This window comes from Myxocyprinus asiaticus, chromosome 10 (assembly GCF_019703515.2).
Source record: "Myxocyprinus asiaticus isolate MX2 ecotype Aquarium Trade chromosome 10, UBuf_Myxa_2, whole genome shotgun sequence".
In the NCBI taxonomy this organism is placed as follows: domain Eukaryota; kingdom Metazoa; phylum Chordata; class Actinopteri; order Cypriniformes; family Catostomidae; genus Myxocyprinus; species Myxocyprinus asiaticus.
Window position 1 is genome coordinate 50064680 of NC_059353.1, and position 10164 is coordinate 50074843.

Sequence of the window (10164 nt, forward strand, 5' to 3'; positions counted from 1 at the left end):
TTTGCATTTTGGAATTAACTACCCCATTATTAATCAGGAAAATAATGTTACAATGCACCCCAAAAAAAAAAAAACTTAATGGTACAAACTGGCTTCATTTTCGTTAAGCATATAATTGCTTTCTAATGGCTTTCTTTAGATTTTGTGGTAAAATATGACCTAGGCATGAGCTTTTGTAAGATTCACCCTATGATCTTTCGACAAAAAAGCTTTTCTCACAACCAGTTCCCACTATATATATATATATATATATATATATATATATATATATATATATATATAAGGAGAACAAATATTTATTTCAGAACTGGGTGAAGGTGGTCCTTTTCTCGTGAACTTCCAAATAGTCTGGTTCAAAGTGAAGCTTTGCTTTCAGTTCCCAGTATTCGCTTCTATTCGGCTCTATGTAGACTGTAGTTGGTGTCGAGCAGTACACCATGGTCTGCTGAGTCCTTTCTGGATTCAAGTATTGATGTCTCAGATCAAAGTCTGGTGCACAGTGAGCTGAAGCATATGTGCCATGCTTACATGGTAAATTACCCCTACAAGAAGCCTGCTGGTCCCTCGTCAAGATATCTTGGTAAAAATAGTTGTCATCCAAAAGAGGGGAGTGTCTGTTGAGCCCATCCGGTGTGCCTGCACTGAACTCCGAGCTTTTTGCATTGCTCCCCACCTCTTCATCCAAGTTACACGCCAAAGCTTTGTTAAGCTCTTCAAAGTCTCTGTAATGCTCAATTGAATTTGCCGTGCTAGCACCGTAGGGGGTGTTTTTTGTGACGCCCTCCACTGCGGGTGGAATGTACTCATAGACGTGGCCTGCGGATGTTCTAGACTTCAGAGTTGCCCTGTCTTTGTAGATTGTGTTGAAGGAGCTTGCATTGGTGGTCAGTGAAGCCAAGCGTTCAGACTTTTTGCGGCGTTTCATTATGACAACAAAAAGCCCTGCAGCAACAAACACGGATATTATAAAAATGAGCAGTAAGGTGAGTATAAGAACTGAGAGGGGGACTGCAGGATATTGTGTGTCATAATCCAAGGCTGTTTCTAAGGTGATAGTACTGCCAGGAAAGGATTCCTCAGAGGGTGGTACTTTGGAAGACTGCACATTTGAAATTTCTGGGCAGAGATGAGAAGAACGAATATACCTCATATCCTCTCCTGAGAGTCTCAACGGAGATTCGCAAATGACGGTGTTCACCACAGTGCCAGCACTAAGCTGTTCCAACCAGTTCTTCATCTCCACAACAACACATGAGCAATCCCAGGGGTTCTCAAACAGATCTATTTGCACTAGTGACGTTAGCTCTTCTAACACACCGCCAACTGGTAGAGTACGAAAGTGGTTGCTGCGCAGATTTAATCGAGCTAGACTTAATCCATCAAAGATCCCCACTGGTAGAGTCTTGAGGAGGTTATTGTTGAGAAAAAGCAATTGAAGGTTAGGAGCTTGCTGAAAGGTGCCCACCGCTATCTCACGAATGACATTATATTCCAGATAGAGAAACTGCAGGCTTTGTAGTCCATAGAACATATCCTCAGTGAGTCGCTCTATTAAGTTTCCGTTTAGGTAGAGCCTTCTCAGATGTATTAGTTGCCCAAAGGTTCGGTCATGAATGATGGCTATGCGATTGTTGCCTAAGTGAAGCAAGTCTAATCCCATAGCTCCACTGAAGTCTGAATTGTGCACAGCGGAGATGTAATTACCAGTGAGATACATCTTTTTCGGGTTGTACGGTTTGGGATCGAGATCTGAAATGCTCTCGATTTTTCGCTCTTGACAGTTAACGTTTAAACCGAGGTCTGAGATTTGGAGATTGCAAGTGCATGCACTGGGACAGTCTACGGGAACTGAAGATTTCGTCTGGTAGGCCAACATCGGGCCATAATTCTGTGGTTTGCCGGAGGATGCACGAGAAGTGGGTTTGACGCGGAGCTTCCCTGATGAACGGCTGCTTTTTGTTGGTCTTGTGGAGCGCAAGATGTTTGAGGATGCAAAGGCTGCCATCGCCGTTGCTGGTGTGGTTTTGTAGAGAATCTCGCTGCTATGAGCTGGTTCTGCTTGCATTTCATATTCCGCGATGGCTCTCCGAGGACACAGTTCCTGTTTGGAGATCTCATCGAGGTCTCGCCCATGCAGGCGAAAAGGTGTTTCGCAAACCACATCTCCAACTAACGCTGTGTAGGATATACTCTCGAGCCATGCTTTGAGAGGAATGAGCTCACAAGAACAATTCCATGGATTTTCTTCAAGCTGTAACTCAACAATGTGACTCAGATGTTCCAAAAGGCCATTATAGGGAAGAATTTTGAGCTGATTTCCCCTCAGGTCAAGATGAGTTAAGGGAACAAACTGAAAAATGTTGTAGGGCAGAGCAGATAGCAAATTGTCATTCAGGATGAGCACCTCTAAATGATGTAATATGTTCAAGGTTTTTGGCTCAATGTGGCTAATATAATTGTAGTCTATCTGTAGGTACTCCAAGCTCTCAAGTCCAAGGAATGTATCGTCCTTTAGAGCTTCAAGTTTGTTATTGTTTAAGTGGAGTCTTTTTAATCCCTGGAGTCCATTAAATGCACCAGCTTCAATTTCTGATATATCATTGTTTCCTAAATGTAAAATAATGAGTCCTTCATAATGAGAAAAATCATTTAAAGAGACTTTCTTTAACAGATTCCCTGTGAGCAGAAGATGATAGGCAGTGAAGTGTAAAGGTGTTACCTCCGACAGACTGTGAATTCCTCGGTTTTCACAGCTGGCTGTGAAAATCCCATCTCTTTCTTCACAAAGACACAGGTCTCTACATACATCCCCATAAATGTCGAACATCTCAATTAGGCTGAAAAACGTGGCAAACGATGAAATGGCCAGTATCAACATATGCATGTTTATGAAGATGGATGGGCGTTGAGCAGAGAGGTGTGCTGTCATCTAAAGAGAGAGGGGAAAAAAGCAAGTATGCAAATTAATGAATGCATTTTTGTTTGTTCTGCTCCAGTGGTTCTCAACTGAAGGGCCGCGATCCATAAATGGGTCACAGGTCTGTTCACAGAGAGCACCTAATGCAACGAACCATATGTTCATGCATAGTTAGGATAGCAAAATAAAAGGGAGGAGAAAACGTTTCCCAAATCTTTCGTTGCTGATATCAAAGGCTGTGTGTCCAATTGAACTCTTTGGTAGAAGGTCCAAATTTGACAGGTGCCACCATAGACAGATTGCATGGCACACCCTCATTCCAAAGAAACCATACACAAAACTACACTAGATAAAAAAAATAAAAATAATTACCAGATACTGATAAATGCCAAATAAATAAGGTTTCACTTGCAATGAGGAAAAACATGGTTTGTGCTGATCATAATGTGTTTTTTGCTATGAATTATTGGCTGCTTAGAACATGAAACCACTGAAAGAGAATGTCAATTTTCCCATAAAACCGATGTCATTTTTTAAAATATTGTAGCATATTGTTGGGGCTATGCAGTTCATCGTAATATTAGGGTCACTGACAAATAAGGTTGACTGAGGTGATAAAAATTAGCAATCTTTAAAACAGGTCAAGTTCGTAGAAATGTAATCTTTATGCCCATGTTTGTTTCACACATTTTTGAAAAACATTTATAGCATTTTCTACAAAAACATGGATTTCATGACTTTAAAAAATGTCATGTGGTGTAACTTAGTTGCGTACACTCTCATGTATTACTCTATATTTTAGTGTATGCAATCAGACTGATCTCACAGTGAAATCGGAAACAGTAGATTGACTTATTAAGCTAAAATCGGTCTGTGCTTACCGAAATTCGAAACGCTGCCCCAAATGGCCAAAGTGGTAAGTTATTGTTGGGCGTATGGGCAGACGTGAGCTCCATTTTTCCAAGTAGGTATAGCTGCAGGCTGGAGATCTCCAAATGGGGGTGGAATCTCCAAAAGAGGGTGGGGTTTCTACAGAAGGGGGTGGGATTATCCAAAAGAGGGTTGCGCCAACTCCAAAAGGGGTCATCACTTCTATGCACGGTTAGGGTTAGGGAAAGTGTTAGGTTAGTGACACGATATACTGTATCTTTGCTGGCGGTTTGGAGCTCCCGCCCCTTTTTGGAGCTCTGCCTGCAGCTATTCCAGGTGAAATGTCAGTGGAGGGTTGTGAGTTGTTTTCAGCTGTACAGGCTGTAATACACTGAAGAGGAATGCATATTTTATAAACTGTACCACCCAAGGGAAACATATTGGAGTTGATTCAAAAAAGTCTGATAGGATTGGTGCTTGTTAGTGAGTCGGAATAATGTGGCTGATCCTACTGTACTGGAACTTTTGAAAACAACATGCCGACTTTGATCATGTTGACGCAATTTTTCAGTCAAGAATATCCCAGTTTTTTTGTTGTTGACATCAAAGGCTGTGTGTCAAATTGAGCTCCTGTTTCACTTGGTTGCAGCTTGCCAAATTTAACTGATGGACAGGTTGTGTGACATTCCCTCATCTTTAAAAACCATACACAAAACAACACAAGTTAAAAGAAAATACCAGATACTGATACATATCAAATACTGGCCCAGGCTACATTTAAATACAGTTTCAATTGCAAAGATAAACACAATTTGTGTCAATCACTTTGTGTTTTGCACATTTAATTGGTGGCAGCAGAGGGCATAAAACCATCGAAATTAAAGAGACACTTGTCAGTATTCCCATTCTACAGAGAATACCTGTCCCCTTAGAGGACAGGGCGGGAATTTCTTTTCCTGAACTAGATTTACGTGCCAAAACGTAGTTTTGCATTCCTTCATATAAGTTTTGCGTGCCCTCACAATAAATGTACCATGGTTTTACCTCAGTAACCATATTTTAACCATGATATCCATAGTGAAACCATAGTGATAATACAGGAACATGAAAACTATGGTAATAAAAATCAAAAAAATTTATCATGGTTTTACTATGCAAAAACCATAGATTACCTTTGGATTTACTATAGTAATATAGTGGTAACTCTTTAAAATAAGGTTACATTTGTTAACATTAGTAAACAACATTAGTGAACATGAACTAAAAATGAATAATAGTTTTACAGCATATTAATTTTGGTTAATGTACATTTCATCATATGATTTTTATAATCAAAAGTTATATTATAGTAAATGTAGTACTGTAGTAATATTGTAGTAACCATGATTGTTTTAGGCTAAGGTTTTTTGTTTTTGATAGAAACCATGCACTATAGTTATATTGTAGTAACTATGAAAAGTAAGTTGAGTAACCATGCTTTTTTAGGGTTTTTAAGGATTTTTATTGCCATAGTTTTTGTTTTCCTGTATTAGTACTATGGTTTTACTATGAAAATCAAGGTTCAAATATGGTTATTTTAGTAAAATCATGGTAAATTTATTGCGAGGGCACGAAGAACTTATTGCGAGGGAACGCAAAACTTATTGCGAAGGAACGTGAAACTTATTGTGAAGGAACGCGAAACTTATTGCGAGGGAACGCATAACTTATTGCGAGGGAATGCATAACTTATTGCGAGGGAACGAGAAACTTATTGCGAAGGAACGTGAAACTTATTGAAACGGACATGAAACTTATTGAGAGGGAACGCGGAACTTATTGCGAGGGAATGCGGAACTTATTGCGAAGGAACGCGAAACTTATTGTGAAGGAACGTGAAACTTATTGCGAGGGAACGCATAACTTATTGCGAGGCAACGCATAACTTATTGCGAGGGAACGCGAAACTTATTGCGAAGGAACGCGAAACTTATTGAAACGGACGTGAAACTTATTGTGAGGGAACGCGGAACTTATTGCGAGGGAACGTGAAACTTATTGCGAGGGAATGCATAACTTATTGCGAAGGAACGCGAAACTTATTGCGAGGGAACGTGAAACTTATTGCGAGGGAACACGAAACTTATTGCGAAGGAACGCGAAACTTATTGAAACAGACATGAAACTTATTGCGAGGGAACGTGAAACTTATTGCGAGGGAACACGAAACTTATTGCGAAGGAACGCGAAACTTATTGAAACAGACATGAAACTTATTGCGAGGGAACGCGAAACTTATTACGAAGGAACGCAAAACTTATTGCGAGGGAACGCGAAACTTATTGCGAGGGAACACATAACTTATTGCGAAGGAACTCGTAACTTATTGCGAAGGAACGTGAAACTTATTGAAACAGACATGAAACTTATTGCGAGGGAACGCGAAACTTATTACGAAGGAACGTGAAACTTATTGCGAGGGAACGTGAAACTTATTGCGAGGGAACGCATAACTTATTGCGAAGGAACTCGTAACTTATTGCGAAGGAACGCAAAACTTATTGCGAGGGAACGTGAAACGTATTGCAAAGGAACGTGAAACTTATTGCGAAGGAATGTGAAACTTATTGCGAGGAATGCAAAACTTATTGCGAGGGAACGCAAAACTTATTGCGAGGGAACACAAAACATATTGTGAGTGAATGCAGAACTTTATTGTGAGGGAACGCAAACTATTTCAGAAAAAGAATTCCCTCCCTGTCCCTCTCCGTACCATTCCGCCTATGTTATTTTTATTATTTTTGCATATTGTTGGAGCTATGCAGTTTATCGTATTAATATATTAAGGAGATTTTTGATAACTTTTGTATAATAAAAAAATTTGGTACTGTGCTGGGTCACCACACGATGTCCAATGTAAAATCTGGATCCAGAAGCAAAACCATTTGAGAGCCACCCCAGATAGTACATCTCAGAGATATCTGTTTAAGAGCATCTCATCTGAAAAGCATTTCAAGTTAATTAACATCTGCAAAACATCTGAAAAGGATCAGACTTACAAACATTCTCTATCATAAACGTCTCAAAGACATCTGCTAAACGTCTTATTGACATCAGAGAGGAAACGTCTTATAGACACATTGCAGATGAGCAAACAACCTAAAAATGTAAACACACACATTAAATGCTACAGGCCCTACTAAATGCACAATAAACACAAAACAATAAGATATCCATCATGACATCTGGGGCGGAATATATGAGACAAAAGCTGTTTCTTTAGAGTAATACTCCAAAATTACCTCACACTCCCAGACCCAAAGGAGGATATGCATTTGCATATATATTGCAGTAAATAATTCAGATTAAATTGTACTACGAATCACTATGCGTTCGGTTCGCCTCTTGACTGGGTTGATTCATGCATGGAAAAAAAGTTGAAAGACGTTGAACGTCTCTCTCTCTCTCTCTCTCTCTCTCTCTCTCTCTCTCTCTCTCTCTCTCTCTCTCTCTCTCACGCAAACACACTGCAAATGTGCACACGAATGGACACACGAAACACGAATTAATTGTGCATTTCATTTGCATATTATCTTGTATACAGTTCAGTGATACATTAGTCGTTATAGATGCTTATCTATGCCACTTCTGCGGTTGTCTGACATCCATCTACACAGTATGACAGTCCATTCACTACCACTAACAGGGATAAGTTTGCGCATAACTTCGCGTACCGCCGCGTAATTACGCTCGGTCCATTTCAAATAGGTCGAGACTATTGACAAACAATTAATGTAAATGTTATTAAGCTTACCCGCTTGGACCGCAGAGCAAAATGAGTCTCTCATCTGGAAAGATTTATCTCTTCCAGTTACGCTTTTGATGTATATAAATTTTAATTCGAGTGTCCCAGATCGCAGTGAAATGATGTATGTTCCGACAGGCAACCATTCCTGTGACTACAGTAACATGACGATGACTCGCAAAAGCTACATCCCACAAATGTAGGAGGAGGGGTGGGGGGAGGACCAAAACAGACTGCCATATGATGCTGATGCTGATGCTGATGCATCAAATCAAATGAAATTACATTTATTAAAATGAAGATTTATAATAGGCTACTGCTTACTTCAAATTGTACTTTTTGTAACTTATTGCACATTATATGACATTTATATAGCTATTCATATATGATTTTCACTGACATAAGTCATAACATATATTTCCCAAATTGCAGTGTGATTTAAATGTGTACATAAATAATCTATAATTTTAATTATAAGTTCATAAATGGCCAAATATATTAGATTTTCAATATGCAGCATTTTATGATTCCACTACATTCTCTACTTTTTTTATTTCTAGTGCTGCTACAACAGTGGACAGCCCGTTTAGTGTCATGTGACATCCAAACCATCATGGGTGATTACTTTTGACTCTTACACAATTCTATACAACTGTACTCTTTATGTGCCATTGCGTTGTTATTTATTTATGACAACACAAGTTCAACATGTCTGATGAAAGTGGTGATGTACACGGTGTCTCTGGAATATTTATTCATCATCTATTGCAGTGGACAGATGTGTAACTCGTTAAAAACCTTTTAATATTTTGAAAAGAACAAAAGATTGGGAGTGAATCTATTCTTGTTTTGAAAAAAAAATTACATTATTTTGTGATTTAACAATTCATGCATCAAAGGGTTAATGCTGCAATGCCTCCATTCCACTCCAGGGGATCAATAAAGTTCTATCTCATCTAACTTAAATGTACTTTTTAAACTGCAAAGCAAACACACACACACACACACACACAACTGCTGTGCTGATTCCTTTGAAAAAGTCATACCATTCATACCATGGTATTTGCAGTTTCACCCTTGTCATGCACGAGCTTCTGATTTGACTGCATGGATGTGGACAGAGGGATAAAGCATCAAGAATCATGCTCATAACAACGTTTGGTATATTTCTTGTTGAGATATGCTATATTCTAAAGTACTACTTTGTGAATACAGTGCTGTATATACTTTATAATGCCTACTATTTAAAAAATAGTACATGAAACAAGAGTGTGTTATGTAACAATAACAGTAGATTGCTACATCTACCTCATCACATTGCATGTTTAATTCAAAGAGTGGCATCCAGTTGGAAATAAAACCATTATTTTGCAATTCTAATCTAATTTTGTGGGAAAATGTTTTAACATTTGGCAGTCTGATCAAAGAATAATTCAAGAATGAGATGTAATGAGATGGAAATGGAAGTTCAAGTCCAGTGCATGCAGTGTGTTCTGTTGTACAGTGCACATTTTAGCAAATGTAGTAGGTCATTGGGGAATTCTATGAATACAAAACATTTGCATACTATACTATGCACAATATACCTACTTTATACTGCAGTATGGTATGGTAGCTTCATGGAAGCATCTCGGCAGCATATCTTGTTTACTTGCACATCATGTCACACTTGTGTGGGCTGCTGATATACATTCTTTTATGTTTTTGTTTTTAGATCCCTTGAGTATTAGGGGTTTGTGCTGCTGCAGAACCATATGTGGTTCTTCACATCTGTGCAACATAACAGCGATCACTCTCACCACCTGTTGTCACTGTCACGTGGTTGTTCTTTCCCTCCTATACTTTGTTTTTGCTTACAGTCCTGTCTGGACAGATCTTTGAAGCTCCAAAAAACACATAAAGGCAGCATAAAAGTAATCCATACAACTCCAGTGGTTTAATCCAGTCTTCAGAAGTGATATGATAGGTGTGGGTGAGAAACAGATAAATATATTTAAGTCCTTTTTTACCATAAATCTCCGCTTTCACTTTCAAATGCTGCATTCCATTAGGGTTGCCACTTTTAAAGTTGTAAAATATAGGGGAGGGGGTGCTGATATTTTCAGACGGTCCCTTACCACACCCTCCACAGTTTTAGCACAATGTGTGGACTTTTCAGATGGTCCCTTACCCCCTTTTAAAGTTGTAAAATGTAGGGGCGTGGGTGCTGACCTTTTAAGATGGTCCCTTACCACACCCTCCACAGTTTTAGCATGTTTTAGCACAATTTGTGGACTTTTCAGATGGTCCCTTACCCCCTTTTAAAGTTGTAAAATGTAGGGAAGTGGGTGCTGACATTTTCAGACGGTCCCTTACCACACCTTCCAAAGTTTTAGCATGTTTTAGCACAATGTGTGGACTTTTCAGATGGTCCCTTACCCCCTTTTAAAGTTGTAAAATGTAGGGGAAGGGGTGCTGACATTTTCAGATGGTCCCTTACCACACCCTCCACAATTTTAACACATTTTAGCACAATGTGTGGACTTTTCAGACAGCCCCTTACCCACTTTTAAAAGTTGTAAAATATAGGGGAGGGGGTGCTGACATTTTCAGA

General features: G+C 39.1%; 1 protein-coding gene across 1 annotated transcript; it reads right to left on the reverse strand.

The window, feature by feature from the left end:
- Window positions 1-301: 301 nt before the first annotated feature.
- On the reverse strand, window positions 302-7722 carry LOC127447256 (SLIT and NTRK-like protein 5). The gene is made up of 2 exons (XM_051709018.1): window positions 7581-7722; window positions 302-2929 (listed from the first exon to the last, which is right to left on the reverse strand). The coding sequence occupies exon 2, from the start codon at window positions 2927-2929 to the stop codon at window positions 302-304; it is 2628 nt and encodes an 875-aa protein (XP_051564978.1). The 5' UTR covers window positions 7581-7722.
- Between the last annotated feature and the right edge of the window lie 2442 nt (window positions 7723-10164).